At 39.8% G+C, this 19,001-nt stretch overlaps 1 protein-coding gene across 1 annotated transcript; it reads right to left on the bottom strand.

Annotated features, from left to right (window-relative positions):
• Positions 1-10,419: 10,419 nt before the first annotated feature.
• On the bottom strand, positions 10,420-11,922 carry LOC122886065 (NAD(P)H dehydrogenase [quinone] 1-like). Its single transcript, XM_044217934.1, has 6 exons — positions 11,781-11,922; positions 11,486-11,650; positions 11,276-11,406; positions 11,083-11,196; positions 10,896-10,997; positions 10,420-10,808 (listed from the first exon to the last, which is right to left on the bottom strand). Exons 1-6 carry the CDS (start codon positions 11,782-11,784, stop codon positions 10,509-10,511), a joined length of 816 nt encoding a protein of 271 aa, XP_044073869.1. The 5' UTR covers positions 11,785-11,922; the 3' UTR covers positions 10,420-10,508.
• Positions 11,923-19,001: the final 7,079 nt, after the last annotated feature.

Below are 19,001 nucleotides of genomic sequence, written 5' to 3' on the forward strand. Positions count from 1 at the left end.
GAACTCGCGGGATTTCCTGCTTACGACGCACATATACACATTGCTGAACATTATATGTATTACTTCATGCACTGTATAGGACAATATTCAGGATGTTATTATCATTGTGTTATATAAAAAAGGCGTCTAATATATAAACTTTTTGGGAAAGTGGCTATCATCTAAGAAAAATGGAATTATATTGTATAGTTAAGAAAGAAACAAAGAAATATTACTTTTACATAAAATCCCAGTGCTTTTTAAATGACACTCCTACCTGTTTAGACATTGCACGTATGTTCTGTAACAGAGATTTTTAAAAATATAATACATAATGAATAATAATAATACATAAAGAAACATGCATGCAACATTCAACATTAAACTGTATGTTGCCGTTTTGTAGGTTTTGTATGTAGTATGTAGTATGTAGTAAGTATGTATAGCATAATATTCTATATTATTATTATCATTTAGGAAAGTGACATCATCTAAGAAGAACACGGTGATATTGTACAGTACATGCAAACATTTTGACATCTGTTTAGATGCTGTACACATGTTCTGTAACAGTGAGTTTTTTGTTATGATTTAGTGACTATAGTGCTATATGTAGGCTAGTAAGACATAATAAATAACAATACATAATAATTCATAAAACATTCAACATTAAACTGTATTTCACCGCATTTTATTTGACATGCAGGTCTATGTCTATAACTTCTTCAATCATATCATTCCTGTTAAGTATCTATAACATAATATTCTATATTATACAGCATAATATTTTATATTATTATTATTATCAGGTGTTACAAACTTGGCTCAGGCTTGTAACAAAAGGGAATCCACACACACAAAAGTTCCAAAAGCCAAATCAATTTAATTAACTAATAAGAAAATAAGGTGGAGTGTGGCAATCTGGATGTAGTCAGTGGTGTGAGGCATGTATGGATGAATGAAAGTATGTGTGTAAGTGTTGTAACAGATGCAAATCCAAACCAAACTAAAAAGGTATGAAGGCCATCAGAATATGCTGAGGCTGCCCAACAAGAGAGAGCACCGCCTGGGAGAGCAGCCCTTTTGTGCCTTTGACCCCTCCTTCCTCTCAGGTGCAGGCAGTTGCTCTGACAACCCATCTAGGCTCCTTAGAAAAGAAAACAGGAAGCCAGACGTGTAGGCTGTCACATAGGGTAAATGTATAATAAACACAAATGCACAATACACATTAACTACATTAAACCATATTACAAGGGCACCTCCTTATGCTCCCTGCAGTGCCCCACCCAGTTACCTAAATATGAAACTAGAGCTGTAGACATTCTGTTTCCACCCAAAACCAAGAAAAGGGTTAAACCCAACATCCAGTTCCGCAGAGAACTGAAAACACCCTCTGAATAACGAACAACACCAAAAACTATATTCATGATTTATAGAATCATTTTGAACAATATGACCAAATTAAGGTGAAATTTTTTTTTTGTTTTTTTTTATTAATACAATGCTTGTCTTGAAACTATGAGCAACAACATCAGCTGCAGAAGCCTAATGTGTTTCATTGTCGTTTGAGCCTTATTCAGTCTCCTTTCAGGCACATCCTCTGGAAGCAGCACAAAGCCGTGTGGGAGGCTCATGTGTTTACTGAAAGCTGCTGAAAGCTCACCTGCAACTCTGGTGGCCTCACAGCTGCTCCCACCAAGGCAATTAACCCCAAGTTAAATACAAAGTCAGAATCACAAAAAGAAGAAGAAACTGGAATTTATAAAAGTATACACATTAACTATTGTTTGAAGTGTCGCATCGTGATAATAAACTTTGATAGAGCTCATAAGTGAAAGTAATTCTTTTTATGTCATGTTCAGTGATTGAAGAATATCCAGCAAGTTTGCTCAGCTAAAAGATACCGTTGACTTGTACAGGTCACCTAAAGTTTATTTATTTATGACTGTATGACCTGTATTCAGCAATGAAATGCAGCCAGCAGGCTACTCTGACCTCATTAAAGAGCAGAGTAGTGAAGTCAGTTTCAATGAGGCTTTAAAGAGAGCTCCCACTACGCACGCATACCCATTGTCCTCCATATCAGGAGCATCAGGGGGGATTTGTAAGCCTTTCTGTAAAGCATCCACAGCCCTGCAGACTGCTGCCAACCTCTGTTCTGCAGTCCTGATTCACAGGGAGGCCGGTCTGGGAACAGCAGGGGTGTGTGTGTGTGTGTGTGTGTGTGTGTGTGTGTGTGTGTGTGTGTGTGTGTGTGTGTGTGTGTGTGTGTGTGTGTGTGTTGTCTGAGAAAAGGCCATCCAGCTACCATGTACCTGCAAGAAAAATGTTCTCATTAAGAATCTAATTAGAATAAGATGGAAGAGGATTACTTTAGATACATTTTGAGTGATGCAAAACAAACATGAACATACAACAATAAGGAAACACCAAATAGAATTTAATACATAGGGCACAATTAAATGAAAGGAAGTGAAATTAAATTAAGTTACAAAGTTGATTGACAGTTTCTGTGTGAGCCACAGTCTTCACTCCACACACTTTCACCTTTTGCCTGAATCTGTTCTACTATTGGTACTTTTGTCCACTTTATACATATGACACCTATTGCATGTATGCCAGTTCTGGAAGAGGAGTCCCTCCTCTGTTGCTGTTGTTAAGGTTTCTCTTGTTAAGGTTGAGGGTCTTAGGATAGAAGATGTCTTTTGTTGTACTGATTGTAAAGCACTGTTAGACAATTTTTTGACTATAGGCTGAATTATTTAAATGGACTTGACTTTATGGTTTTGACAAAGAAAATGTTGCTGGGATGAAGCGTTTTGCTCTATTTGTGTCCATGCTCAAAACAACATCCAGGGTTTTATTTGATCACTATTCAAACACAAGTGTGTTTCCCTAATTCTTTTTTAGAGAATGTATTTATACAGTATGGTCACTTTAAACTATTCGTACAGTATTTTAGACAAGGCCAAGTTCATCGTACACATTTTCACAAACAGGACAAACAGAACGATCAAGAGATAAGGAGATGGAAAAGGGAAGGCGACTACAAGAAGGAAACAGGGTAACTATGACGTTAAAGAATGAGGAGGGTGGACGGGGGTGTGGGAGAAAAAAGTTGAGGAAAACAGAGGAAGCAAGATTGAGAGAGTTATTCCTAATGACTGCTGTTTCTTTTGTAGTTCAGCCCTGCATCACAGTGGGGGGTCTGACAGACACAATCTATTTTCGTGCAAATCTCCATTCAGAGGGTCCCCCTGAAACTCATTCTCAACCACATCTTTACCATCACTCGACCTCCCTCCTACTCTGAGGCACCCTCTTGTATTTCTATACTCCCTCACATTCCTGCTCTTCTAACCTCACTCATCTTCCACTTAATTACTTATTCATTTACAATTATCTTTCAGGAGTATAAGGGCCTGTGTGAGTGAAGCTGAAAGTAGTGCTCACATGGAGTGGATGGAGCTTGTGAAGAAGTGTGTGAGCATGACGGAGCAATGGACGTGAAAAATTTGAAGGACAGAAGATTGGCAGCTATTTGTTCAATTGGACTTCGTCTTGGTTTTTCGAGCCAGTGTTTTATCACTGCTGATATTCTGAGCTTGTGATGAGGTGATCTTTTGTGTCTCTCAGGGATATGTTCATGCAGGTGCGTGTTTGGCAGAAAGAGTGCGTCCCTTGGTAAATGTAGCATTCAAGGCATTCCTCTCATTGACAGGGCGGGACACCAGCCCATGAATGTCAGTGAAACCTGAGAACTGCTCAAATGTCTAACATGCAATATGCCTGATTTAGATAGGTATGTGAAATAAATTATTTCTTAAACCTGATTTTTAGACCATGTGGGGACAGCAGAAACAAGCTGTCCCGACAAATCATTACGTTTTAAGTTGATATGGTGAACTTGTTAGCAAACAGTTGCTTATTTATACATCCAGCAGCCACAGAGCAACAACATCATTGGGAGTTATATTTCTGGCCACGTGGTGAATGTAACTCTCCTCTCTGTTCACTCTTCTTTTAGATCTGCATTGTTTGCTCTATACCAACTTGAGGGAAATATCTGACTGAAGATGCTAAATGCAACATTATGTTCACCAGCTAGTTGCTAACTGTGTCTGTCTGCCATTTGGTACTTGGAAGGTACAGTGGGCTTTTTAGAGCTTTTTCACTGAAAACAGCTGCCGGCTGTGGCTGGGAACGGCGCTGATGAGAGCAGTGAGAGTGAACTCTGTAAAGCTGAGGGGAGCTGCAGAGTTGGGTGATAACTCTCTGTGGGTTTGTCACTATGTGCAACACATTTCACGTACACATAATTTGATCCATTTTTATTAAACCAGAGTAAGAGTTCACAGCCATGCTAACTGTTCTGTGGGGCTGTACTTGAGCTAAATGCTAACATCAGCAAGCAAAGTATTGGACAAAATGAAATTTGGACCAGATGGGGGCACTAGATGAAAAATCAATGAATCAAAATGTATAATTCACCCTCTGAAGACCATGAATGTGTGTGCCAGATTCCACAGCAATTCATCCAATAGTTGCAGAGTAATTTCAATAAAGAACTAAAAATTCAACCTCAAGATGGCGCTAGAGGGAAAGTCAAGAGATCACCAAAGTCAGTAAGACACATAGTCTGGGAACCATACATGCTCATAAAAATTCCATAGCATCCATCCAACAATAGTTGTTGAGGCATTTCAGTCTGGACAAAAGTGGTGGACAGACCAACTGACAGACAGACAGACAGACAGACAGACAGACAGTGTCATCCCTAGAGCCATACCGCTAGCATGGCTAAAAATATTGATTATAGCATCTTTAAAGTCTTGCAAGTCTTTACATTGTCTTTCTCTCACTGGCTTTCAGAGCTTTGCTGTCTTTTTCTCTCTGTCTCTTTGTCTGACCTCACTGAATCTGTCAGTGCCTTCATGCTTAGCTGTTGACCGTGACTGGCTGTGGCTCACACAGTCCATTGACTTTGTCTATCATCTCTGCACGCAACAGTAACTCAAACAAAGTGCAAGGTCTGCTTTCCCCTAGCCTTACAGGTTTCTGTTCACCCCCACCCTTTCAGCGCTCTTGCACACACACAAACATACACACCCATGTTCATTAATATGAGCCAGGTCATTTGGATCATGCAGAAGATGGATAAAAAGCTGAAGAAAAGTCTTGCTCTAGGGGACAGCGAGTGTCCAGTATGGATTAGTGAATGACAGAATCTGTCCACAGGCGAAGCGATGAGAAGGTGTCCGTCTCACTGTGTTCCTCTGGGGGCTGTAGCTTTAATCTAGTAATCCTATCCTGACAATCCTGATGTATGCTTCACAACACGCTGCCTTCCCATGCTGCTGACACAGAGTTCACAGATAAGGTGGTTAACTTTCACCCCTATTGTCCTGTCACGCTAAATGAAAAATGGACCATCAGTACTGCTGGAATGCGCTGGTGTTTTGGAGAAGCCTGCAGCAATAGCTTCACCGGCTACATTACTTGTAGGTGTTGCCTAGATAGCCTACGGCTGTGCATGGGAGCCTCAGTGTTGACATACTGTCACTGGGATCAAGTTCGTGGTTTAACTTGAGTTTGAAACTTTTAAGTTACATCAACAGTAAACAGGCCATTTTAACATAGACAAAGTGACGTTCCAACTGCAAACAAGAAATGTCAAGTTTTACAAGAGCATGAGCACTGAGGGAAAACCAAACACTGCAGGCTTTATTGGATATAAACAAGACTCCTCAGCAACTCAAACAAGATGATGAAATAAATAATGTAGATAAACATGTTAGCAGAATGAAGCCTGACTAACTTTAATGGGAAAAGATCTAAATGGCGATACACTGTAAATATCATGTCCTTTAAAAATTACCCTGGGGCACAAAATGATTGATCAAAATTACCAGAGCAACTTGTGATGAAAAATTACCTCAAGCCATTTTTCTCTGTCCCAGGTGGTTCCTATTCATGGTCTCACCACCGATTGCATACACACAAGCGAATGTGGCACTGCAGGGGGATTACGGCCAGGATGTGGCAACCCAGGCAGCATCTGGAGTTGAGCCCTGTGCGCCTGGAGCTCCCAGTGAGGGGCACTAGCACTAGCACTCCCATTCATCTAGTCTTTCTTCATAGTCTCATCTGTAACCCTGAGCTTCAGTTACATCTATTACTCACAGGCAACACACATATGAGGCCATTTGTAGTCTTTCATTGTTTATACCGATGTCTGACAGTTGGAAAAATATTCAAGGGAGATACATGAAACAAAAGCCAGAAAAAAGACTGAATCAGAGATAGAAAGGAAACATCGGAGCAAGGGATCAAACAGGAGTGAGGGACAGGAAGTATTGTGTTCACCATGTGTCTGTTTCCCCCATCACTCTGCAGGCTGTGGTGGAGATAGTAAAGATCTGCTTCTCATTATAATATAGAAAAGGATTTAGAGAGGAGCATAATGGGTGAATGCAGTCTTAACCCTGTCACTCTGATGCCCCAAACTACCAAGAGCCTTCCCTGAACCTCCCAGCCACACTCAAACCTCAGCTTGTAAATGCGAAACAGCTTTGCTGCCTCACGTCAGCCTCCCAGTGCCAGGCACCCCATACTTTAGAGCCTGAATGAAGGCCAATAGCCTGATGTCCACCCATTCATCAAAACCATGATGGCAGGCCTTCCGTGTAAGAGTTTCAAAGTTGCACAGTGCAGGCTTGCCTGGGCCCTATCACTGCTAGCCGAGCCGAGTGAAGCGTATGTCAGGAGCCTGATTTGTGAAAGTGTTTGCTTATATATGTGGTAAAATACAATCAGTTCCCCTCAGGAATACGCCTCCAGTGAACATCCATATCCCTAATGAGCAAAAGCTGTGTGCAAAAGTCCCATTGTAGTAAAAGTTTCCTGTGTATTTTCACACTGGTGAGAGGAGAAGACTAACACAAAAGAAGGATGGAGATGAGGATGAAAAGAGCAAGGCATGAAAGAGACATCCTGCAGAAGTTCATGAAAAGAGGAAAGAGGCAGTGATTGTTATTATTTTTTCACCCATGTTTTCCTCTCCTTTTTTGGACCTTGTAAAGAGCTCCTTGGCTCTATTTGTGGTCTTGTTCCTCCACAGCTGTTGTAGTCCACCCTTTTTATCATTTTTCTAACCAGCTGTTCAGGCTGTGATCACAAGCATAGGGCCCTGAGAGATTTATCTTTGATGCACAGACAAGCATGCATTTTCAGATACTCATGCAAGTAGTTAACACCCTGATTTATGAGAAAATAAAACCATAAAAATACTTTATCTCCTGACACGCCAAAGGCAAATCAACCTGAAATATATAAACTGTTTTAACAATGTTGCATGTTTGAGAAAGGGATATGTAAAGCAATGTTTTGTTGGACTATCAACCTCATAATGATTTCTCTTTAACAAAGAAGGTGGGAACTTATCTGTGTGCTGTAAGAAAAACCTGAGGCTACTTTGATTGGTGTAGTTTGGGGGATGATTATGCTCAGATGTCAGACTGAATTCCTCACTTTCATAATCATGGGGAACATACAATGGACACTCTGTGATATGAAAGTAAAGGGGGCAGTTAGAACTTCATTTAAAGCATAAAGATAAACGCCAGTGCAGTTCTTCATTACAAACCTTTCCTGCTGCCAATCTTAATATAACCGCCCTGGACTGTGCCTCACTTTCCTCATGTATATGCACACATGGACTCACTCTCATACACACTCTCTCACACACAGGCAAAGTTCAACAAGCTGTGGTTTTCATTGAGGTATAATTGATTGGATTTGAATGCAGCTCCTGAAAGAGTGAGAGAATGGTTGATATAAATAATTTGCCTCATTTCCCAGCCAAGCTCTTTTTCTCCTGCACTTTACTCTGTGCTCTCTCGCTCTTTCGCTCTCTCTCTCTCATCGTAGTGTTTAATGGCTGGCTTGTTGTTAACCCTATGACAGCTGGTCTAAACACAGGGACCCATTTATGGCCTAATCAAAACACCCAAAAGACAACAAAGAACACATCTGGCTCAGCACGGCATTCTCAATGTTCTCGCTCAAATCTCACTGCAGTTTTAAGGAATCATGTCTTTATGTATATGTTTTTTACATTTACATTTTAAACTTTATTCCAATCCTTTAAAGGAATAGTTCGACATTTTGGGGAATACGCTTATTTGCTTTCTTGCCCAGAGTTAGATGAGGAGATTGATACCATTCTCATGTCTGTATGGTAAATATTAAGCTACCTGCTAGCCGTTAGCTTAGCTTAGCATAAAGACTGGAAACGGGGGGAATCAGCTAGCCTAGCTCTGTCCAACGGTAACAAAACCAGCACATCTAAAACTCACTAATTAACTTCTTGTTTGTTTAATCCTTGGAAGCTGTTTCCAGACAACAGACTCCAAGAAGTTACTTTGCCTGGACAAAGGACAGTCTGTCACACATCTCCCCATAAAGCGTGTCATTTTCCCACTTTGGAAGTAGTCGGGACCCAAGGTGGCAGTATTGCACCCCAGTATTTACCCCGTCTGAAATCACTTCAACTCTTGGCTTTGAAGTGAATAAGCCTATTTCCTAAAATTTCAAACTATTCCTTTAACACAATCCTAGCTTGATGTTAATAAAAATAATCTCCACATGCACAGTGCGTTTGGTGAAAAGTGTGGTTATGAATTAGGTCCACTCAACCTTCAGGCTTTGTCTCAACATTATATTGCTATTTTTTTAACTGAAGGATTGTGTGTATTTGAGCTTTCAGTAAAGCAGAACTGCTTTTCCGGAGACTCTGTTCCATGGCTGGTATAAAACGGTGCCCACTTCCTCCCATTGAACCAGCCAAAAATGGCCTTCCCTGCAGCCAGGCTGGGAGAAATGGGATCGACAATGGGCGAGCAGGATGGACACCAGATCAGAGACTGTGGTATAACCCTTACATACATAAACACTCAATGCCCCCAAACCCAGCAATTCTAACTCAAACACTATAGTTTTCTGTCTGGGACAATGATGCATAAAGAAAAAGCTAAATTCTAAATCTTCAAACTGACAATAGTCCATGTTACTGTGTAGATCTGATGCAGTAAGCCTATTTTAATTATATGAAAGAAGCAATTAGTGCATAATGATTTACACATTTCAAACACTTCACACTCAAGACATTTCATCCACACTATCATCTATGACTCCTTTCATATGGTAAGAAAGTGTTTAGCTGAGAAGCCTCAAGTCTTAGCACAACGTTAAACAAATGTCTTATTTTGATTACTGAATTTCTTCTGCTTTTTGACAGCAAAAGGAGGAAATGATCTGAACCTGTTCTGGCTTCAGAGACAGGTGATTATGAAACTGGCCCTGACTCAACACAAACAAACAGTGACCTTGTGAAACCTCAGCTGTGAAATACACACACCGTCAAGTTCCTACATGTCAAAGGCTGTGGTCTGGACATCAGAGTGCAAGGCCATTTCCTTGAGTGTGCCCCCTCACCCCACCCCCATCTCATTTCCTCCATACCCAAACAAAAGATGCTTCTCTGGGTAAAGTGCTTGGCTGCTTATGTTTGTGTAGAGCCCCAACCTGCTTGCAAGCAGACTCTTCGGTCGTTAGCATGTCTGTATACAGGGTATAGAGCACTTCCGCTTCAACTAAACAGCATGCGAGACAATTGTTCAAAATAAGCAGTCCAAAACAAAGCACACAACTTACCTCACCCAAACATTCAAGTCACAACTTCAAGAAAATGAGATTAAGCTTTAATGCACTTGCAGAACCAAAAGACTGGTGTTCATCACTACCCTCCAGCTTTCATCTGGCTGTTGGGTAGGAGTGGTTTCCCCCTGTCAGAATAAACTCCTTGTTTAGCATATTTCAAATCGAGTTTAGGGTTCAGCTGGAAAGTCTTCTGCCCATTAAAGCAATTAGGGTGTGTAAAAGGAGGGGCATGTCTCAAGATGCCCAGTACATCTTAGGGGGTCAGAACCAGGATACCATTCTAGAGATGGGACAAGTAGAAGAGCATGCTTTGAGAGTGACAAAGGCCATCAAAGTCCCAAAAAAAAAAAAAAAAAACCTTGGTAAAGTATTCACTAGCTGAAAATATTGACTCAAGGAATCTTTTAAACTTTGTGCTGTTTAGTAAAACATGCATTAGTGTCATACCCACTAACAGCAAAATCTTGCCAATAAGATCCCAGTAGAAGCTTGAAAACGAACATGTGGCCTAATACTTGTTTTTTTCTAGAAATGGCCCATTAAATACTTCTGGTTGCCAGAGTAACAAGAAATGAGTTAAACCTAGTTGTGAGTTATTACCCTAAGACTTAAGATAATATTGAAATATGGTGCAAATGCTGTCCAAGTCCTTTACCTGACTTTCTTGTTGTACATTACATACAGAATTTAACTTGCCATGATTCAATTACCAAGACAGTATGTTTTGAGTACTTCAGTAATGAAGCATTTTAGTCTTATTTTTTTTTTTATTTTATTCATTTAAACAAGACACTCAGTTCTTGTTGTCTTCAGACTCCAGCTTTCATCTGGTTGTTAGGTGGCAGTGGCTTGCCCAGGTGAATCCCCACAGTCAGTCCAAACTCCATAGTGGCATGTTTTTCACACACTTCAGGCTTCAGCTGGAAACCCTTCTCCCCATCGAAGCAGTCCAAAGGAGTGAAGTTCAGTGGTTCTTCTTCTAGGAGGCCTTGCAGACGTGTACGCCAGCCTTCAAGCATGGTGGTGCGTGCCTCAGAGGGAACGTGAGATGGAGCCCAGAAGATTTGAGGGGCCAGAACCTGGAAGCCACAGTAGTGCAAGATGCCATTCTGGAGAGAGAAAGTGTTGATATAGTCACTTGAAATGCTGTTCCCCCCCCCCCCCAATTCAAACAGCCCATTTCTCTTAAGCTATACCTGTAGTGGCCACAGTGTGACATTCATGTCTCCATTAATGCCATTTGCACTGAACATGGACTCATGAGACCCAGTGGTGAAGGACAGCATGGCTTTTTTGTCCTGTGCAGAAAAGACAAGAAAATAATAGAAGGGGGAAAAAAAGCTGCAAGACTTGTAATGCAAACTAGTTGATTTGATCCCTTACCTTGAAGATTCCCTGGCTGTATCGCTTCTCTTGAGAGTAGGCGAAGCCTAGTGTGAGCACCCGGTCAATCCAGCCCTTCATGATTGCAGGAAGCGTGAACCAGTACATGGGGAACTGAGAAGTAGGAGTTAGTTTGTGTTAAACCCTTTACATTAGACCCTACATTAATATACATACGTCACTCAGGTTCTACCTGAAAGATGATGAGGTCTGCCTCAGTTAGTTTACGTTGTTCTTCAGTGATGTCAGCAGATAGTTTTCCTGCCTCCCATGCTAGCTTGGTCTCCTCTGCATAAAGGAAGTGATCTGCATTCTTCACATCACCTGCACAGACAATGAATGTTGTAATCAATTCTGAAGAGCAGTCAAAAGCTAAACTTTAATGCCAGAGATATTTATATACCAGTGATGTCCTCAGCAGTAGCAGTGGCTTTAAATTTCATGGCGTATAGGTCAGATACTTCTACTGTGCAGCCCTTAGCCACTAAAACTTCCACAGCAGCATCTTTAGCTGCAGCGTTGAATGAGCCAGAGCTCTGGTGGGCATATACAATCAACACTTTGGTTGCTGTTGAAGCAAGAATTAAAGATTAGAAATTTTACAAATGAAACACTAGTACAACTTATGATATCCAACCTTAAGAACACTGTCAAAACTTTAAGCAAATACAAGAAGAAGTCCAAAAAAAACCACTTACCCATTCTGAAACACACTGTCAAGAATGCACTTTATAAATATCTGTTGATGAAAAGAGCTGTTGGTACTGGAGCAAAGCCCAGGATGCTGTTTTTATACACCAAGCCTTCTGGCTCATTTGCACTCTCCCAGGTGCTGTCAATCAGCAATCAAGCTCATCAATCAATCAGCTGACACTGGGGTATTATCTCTCAGGACTCTCATCCACATATCTACATATCTTTTACTGAATTTGGACAGCATTTTTTAATGGGGAGTGGAATTTTTGTACCACTAAAAGCCAAGAATATGTAGGTTTTATCGGTGAAAGCAGCTGCAGATCCAGCCTGTTTTAAACACAGAATAAGATGATAATCTACTTCAAGGCAATGTGTGCTTTTCCCATTTTAGCCTACCCAGCAAGAGACAGAGCGTATGTTTGTCTGTCTCTTTTCTGTGTGTGTTATACAGTAACCATGTGGATATTTAAGAGTATCTATGTCTGTGTACAAGATGTTTAAAAATTGTGTGCCACTCCTGATGTCTTCAAACCACATGAAGCAGATGTGGTTGAGTGATCCTCTCACTCTACTGTTACTGGTTTCCAGCTCTGTTTTCCGTTACATTACTTTCCTCTAAAGAAACAGTTGCCTGCGGTCGAGCCAGCTCACGAATGTTGCCCCGTAAAAAAAAATGCAAAAAAATAGACTCAGCAATGGACATCAAAGGCAGACATGAGCTGGAACACATCTGGGACCAAAATCAGTCCTAAGTCCCATCTATCCAGCCACTGTGAGGAGGAGGGGTTAATGAACAACTGCTACATAGGCTCACATGCATGCAAGCACACCACAGTCTCACACCAGAGTGAGTGCTTTGTCAGCTATCTTTCTTCCCATTGTCTCTCCTTTTTCTCACTTATTGAGAGTAATTTGAGTTTTAAGGGTTGGTAGGTACAGTATTTCATAACATGCATTGTTCACATTTAAAATTATGAGGCATTTTGGTGTTTACGAGGCCTACTCTTTTCATCTCTGTGGCCTCCCTGTTTTTTTTACACCATCACCACACTAGTATGTTGGTCTTCATTGTGCTTCATAATGAGCCTCTGGCTGCATTCTCTCTGTTGTGACAGGATGGGATCATGTGTTTTGCTGGGAGGTATGTTTTTATGGTTTGTGATGTATTCAGCTACATGATCCCCAACTGATTTGTTGCAAAATGGCACGATGTGCTCACAAGTATGTTTCACACTTTCTACTACACATGTCAGATATTTGGTGTGTACTACTCAAGGCTTTCAGCCCGGTTTACGTATCTTATTCTGGTCATACAACATAAAAAGAACATCTGCAGCCCACCTTTAGGAGCTCCTTTACATATAACCACAACCATGTAATTATTATTATGAGTACATAGGGGCATAAAAAGGTACATACACAAGGTACACACACATAAGTACAGAGGCTTTTGGCTTTTTTGTCTTTATAATAAATGCTGGATAATAATATGAAAATGTAGCTTACAGTGCCATCACATGGCCAATGTGAGAAAATACAATTTGGTCATTTTTATATAAGGCCAAACTTAAAAAAAAATGCTTATACTTACTGCACTGAAGGATACGTTGCAACACTAGATGTTACAAAAGCAAAATAAGATTATAATATTTTTTGTAAAGATGACAAGGACAACACTAAGCTATTAGCAAAATGATTACCAAACTGGCCTACCAGGGTCCTAAGGGATCAAGAGGCCTCTGTTTGAAGTGACTGAATAAAATAGCAGAAAAAGGCCGGGTTCAGTCAAAAAAAGGGATGTCCCAATCTCTCCGTTTTGGCTCCTGATATTGATCTGAGTTCTTTCATACTGGGAATCTAAGTAGAGTAAGGGCACCTCATCCAGCTGCATTAAAATTAGTAAAGAAATTTAAATATGTTTGGCAGCAGAACAGATCTGCCTTAAGAAATTATTATATTATATATTATATTCATTTGATGGTTCTATATCAAATTTTGTAGTATCCCATAATTTCTTGTATAATACCTGTGGGAAGGGGTGTCACTGTGGATCCGCTGTGGTGGGAAGCTCTGGACTTCATCTTCAGCATGAACAGAATACTAAAGTTGAGGTGCATTGTTTGGATAACCTGCAAAATGTGACTGAAAAGAGGCAAGATTGCGATGGAGTGGGTGTGGAGTGCCTTTTTGGCACATCTTTGCCCAGGGGCTCAGTGTCCCATGATCCATCTGTTTTCCTACCATACAGAAATTTTCCTCCTGTTTTGTACCACTAGATGGTGACAGTGCTCAGTTTCTCTTCCAGTGAAGAGATTGATTTGACACAGTTTATGGTTTAATCACAGTTTGTGACTAGCTGCCAGAGCTTGAGGAGGTTAAGGCCAAGTGAGTAATAGACCCCCAGATGGTGATTCATGAATTGTGGCTATATATTGGCAGAACAGAATCATCGTAAAGCATGCAAACTGCAACCTTTAACAGATTAATGTCACAGATCTAATCACTGGAATGACCAGAAGTAAACAGAGCTCCAGGATTTACTGTGATACTTCTGGCACACTCTCAGCACTGCTGCCTGGCAGGGATACAAATTAAAAGTCTTTCAGGTTGTTTCAGCTGGAGGAAGTTTAGGTCTTGCAGAGGCCTCTAAAATATCTTCAAAATATTTGCTAAACTGGACACTTCCGCTACTGTCTCACCATTGTAACTCAGTCATCAAACACACACAAATTATCTGATTATAAGAGAAAATGTCACTATCCCTGACCCCTTTTTCCATGTTAACCCTAGCCCTGAGATTAGTTTAAACTCATACAGTATCTGCCATATTACCTGAAACTCAGTACGGTTATGTACCTTTTAACAACAGTAGGTTATCAGCTTTATTAGACAGGCTAAATTATGGTGTGACTGAGATTAAATTACAAGAAGTAACTTCCATGAAATGAATTCTCTTCAACAAAGTAGTTATACAGTAAGTACTAGTCCACTAGAGAGCAGCACACACCAGTAAGCGCCATGTTGCATCACCTGCAGCAAGGAAATCACCCTTTCTCATGACTTTGACATTGCAGCAGCTGCACCATTGCTGGATATTTATACAAAGTATGAAACTGTAATAAAAGTTTGTGATTGGTAAAAACATTATAGTCAGATCAGGCAAGAGCTCCATTTTATACATTTATATCAAACAGCTGCTTCTGTGGTTTCCTCTCTTAAACCAGAAGCTGTTATGATTTTCTAAAGAAACAGAAGTGGCCACAAGAGGATACATCTGGTGTATCCTTAAAAACGACCTGTTTCGTTGAGTGGATGTGGACAGTACTACATCACTGGTTGCTTCCTCAGATATACAGCATAGATGACCAAGCATATGAAAACCTCTTATACACCACATGCAAGAGTGCTTACAAGCAAGTGTCTGTAACTCATATGCATATGCATTTAATTTTTTGGCTTAAGAATAACAACTCATATCGAATCATTTGCCACATTTAATTGTAGATAACTTTAATGCCTTATAAAGAAAGCAGGTGAACATAAATAAGAGGCCTCTTTACTGTTGGCTCTTAATGAATCAAAAAACGTACATAGGCTTTTATATGTATGTCACAGCATGCATAGCATACTGATCTCAAGGTGGATTATGCTCATGTTCTGTTCATGTTTGTATTGTAGGATGGGCAGAAAAGTGTGACTAAGATTGAAAACATCCCCAATGAGATAGTTCTGAGTTCACAAAATCACAGTAAATTAATATATGTTGGGAAGAAACTGTCAAGGGATTCTCATTCTGATATCTATAATGATGGAAAACAATGAAAGCCTCAAGAGAGGAAAATGTAATCAAATCTTTCTCTCACCTTCAGTTCCTCACACATCTGTGGTAGTCTCCATTTGGATTAACGTTAACATCTCACAATACTTTCCTTATTACTGCGGTCAAAGACGGTCTGCTCGGTCTGGATTGTCTGCCTTATTCCTAACCAGCTTCAAAACCCCTTTTTATATAATGCTATTACTGTACGTATTGCATTTGGCCTGACTTGTGACCATGTATTTTAATCAGTTCACATTCCTGGCTGTTATATCAGACCAATAAACTGACCTCAGTTCAATTATAAAGGGGGGATAAGGGTCAGCTGACAGCTGTGAATGTGAGTTTCCTGGCAACGGATGGTCCCAAAATAAAGAGAGATACACGCCTCTTCTTGCAACAAAAAAGAAAAGGAAACAGAAAAGAATTTACATCATGCATTTGCAAAGTTGAAATAAAGAATCTGTCTACATTTTTTTTGACACGACTTAGTAACTTTGATTACTTTGTGTCCTCCTCTTTGTCATTTTTTCTTTTTTAGTTTTTCAATCTAAATTTCATTTTAAATGCTCCCTGCCATTGCAGTTTTTGCCCTTTTCTGATGTCTCTTATTTCATTGTATAACTTCAGTTCGAAAGTTAATATATATGCTGATATACTTCTGCTCTACTTCAATGGACCAGTCAATGTTACATATTATAGTCTCATACTATGCTCAGCTATTCTTCTCTTCTGTCCTCATCAGGATAATAAGGCACTTATTATGTGTTTGTCAGCCAAGTAGGGTTTCCTGAGCCAAAGCCCCTGAAGGCAATGCAATGAAGGGATGTTCACTGAACTGTGACAGCGTCTAGCAGCACAACACGGAATTACATTGTTAATATAGTGGATGACAGACAAACCTTGTGCATATTTATTTAACGTTACAGTACCGGCATGTAGTGAAATAAGAGTCACTGCTTCCAGATTAAATTCTCTGACTGAAGTGAAAGTCTCCATCATTATCTGTCTTTATCTCTGCCCCTGAGGAGTTAGAAACAGGTGTCCTCTGTAATGTCTGTCTTATTGAATTAGCTGAGCAGAAGTCCTATTTAAGTAGTTAGAGTAAGCAACAAATTGAAATTGCTGCTTTTAAGTTGGAAGGAGATAACTCTGGAATTTTAACTCACATAAAACCTCATATATGCATTCCCCAGTGTTATTCTCAGGTTTGCAACAAATCTGTCTTCTTTGCTTTTCCATTTAAGCTTCTTCATATCAGCTATATTTTGTAAGGGCTCTGTTTACTGCTTCATCCTGCTTCTCTGGGTTGTTCTGTCTCTTACTTTACTGTTGGGAATCGTGTGCCCAGGCCTGAAAGCAAAACTGAACTAAGTGCCAGATTGAAATTAAAACTGTATGAAAACTTGTTAAGGTGACTGGATAGGTTGTTTGTTTTGTTTTCAATAAACAGAAGACAATGGGACAACTCCACTGTATTAAATTATAGCACAGCTCTTAACTTTACTTTTACAAAGTGATGGCACAAACTTGGTACCACATCTTTTAATTTTCTTGAAAGAACTGCTCCATTTAAACAATTTAAATTTAAAGTAAATATTTATCATGCATTTACTGTATTATTATAAACTTTATTCTTCATATGTTGCACTGTATACAATGTAATATATTCTGTCTTTTCTTATTCAAATAGGATGCCTCTAATTAATCGATTAGTCGATTGACAGAAAATCTGTCACTAACTATTATCAAAATAAGCGTTTGTTGCAGCCCTGACACAATCAGTCAGTTCTTGTCCTTTATAGTCCCAACAAATGCATTATTCATTTGACTATAATTTGTGATGAATACTTTTGTCATTGACATTGTCTAAAGTGCCTAATTTTCCTTCAATAATTAATTAGAAAAGATAATGTGCTTTTGGAAGTTGTGCCAAAAACCTTGAGAAATGCAGCATAGCTGCTGTAATGTCTCACCTCTCTTCCCCTCCTCCACTCCCCTCTTCCTCCTCACCGCTGTAGCCATGGTGACAAAGCTGATCGATTAGATGTCATCTGATTCCAAAACAGCAAAAACAATATGTGACAGCAGATGGTAACCAGACACAGAGGAGAAGTGAGGAGGGGGTGGGAAAAATCAGGGACCACATTAAAATTAAACTACTTCAGCTCATTTGCATTTACAGTGTGTGATTTGTTGGTAACACATTAAGGTTACAGAAATTGGCACATGGACGTGACAGAGGGTAAAAGTGATAGAAAGAAAGAGGAAGTATAGAGGAACAAAAAGTTGGACTAAAACATGCAGTAATATATGCAAACACAAACAAACACAGTGGGTCAACACAAACTGTTTCACCACTGAAATACAGATATTGCATATGCCTTGACATATAGTTTGAACTCGGAAACATACTGAAAATGCATTTGTTTTACTTTGGGTGTTTGCACACACATGTTCATTAACACACAGACGCACAAGTGCATGCATGAACAGATGAGGAGGAGGAGATGAAAATGTGAGGTTTGTGGCACTGGCCTTTAAACAGATGGTGTCCAGGCTCAGACAGACGAGGAGTTAAACCCAAGAGAATTGGTGTAAAAAAGGGGGAGGAGAGGACACACGAGAGAGTAGTAAGTGTAGAAAAGGGCACAGAACCTGAAAGTCTTCCTATAATATGTTCACAGGGGATTCTACTGAAATCAAGTGGTTGTTGTAGTTTTTTGAGTGTTGTCCATTGGAGGTCTAGTTTTACAACTGCAGTACACACACAGGACTTTTTATTATATGATTATATGATCTTCATGGCATCACATGCATCATTAGTCCTGGCCAGGTGTCTGAGCTTATTCCAGATCTGCAGTATAGAGTTAAAGTTCTGACAGATGTGGAGGGATCAGGCATTATCTGTTCATTAGACCTACTGTGAAGTTAGACTGCAGTCAAAGCTGGAACTTTTAGATAAAAGAGGTTTCTCTCAAAACTCTTAAATGAAAGGTAGATGAATAAAATAGGGAATTTAAGAGAAGTATAGACAGACTATTATGTGTATAGCCTGATTTGTTCAGGCCAAGCTGCAGTATCTTCTTTGCTGTTTCTTTGAGAAAAAAACATTTAATCTTGACATTAATTGTATTTTGTATATTTTGCATATATTAGAGACCGTACACATAAATCAACATTGAATAAAATGGAAATGCCAGAGTTAGCCAAGATTAGCTTGTTTACATATGCAGTGCCTTGCTAAAATGTTATGGTCCTACCTACAAAGATGAAGATTCAGGCTCATGAGGCAAGAATCTCTTTCAGTGAAATAATGAGCAAGTAACATTTTGTTTAAATTAAAGAGTTACTCTAGTTTTTTGGTTTGGTCGTTTGTTTTCATAAATAATACTGGCCAGCTGCA

The sequence above is a fragment of the Siniperca chuatsi genome, linkage group LG12 (assembly GCF_020085105.1).
Source record: "Siniperca chuatsi isolate FFG_IHB_CAS linkage group LG12, ASM2008510v1, whole genome shotgun sequence".
Lineage (NCBI taxonomy): Eukaryota > Metazoa > Chordata > Actinopteri > Centrarchiformes > Sinipercidae > Siniperca > Siniperca chuatsi.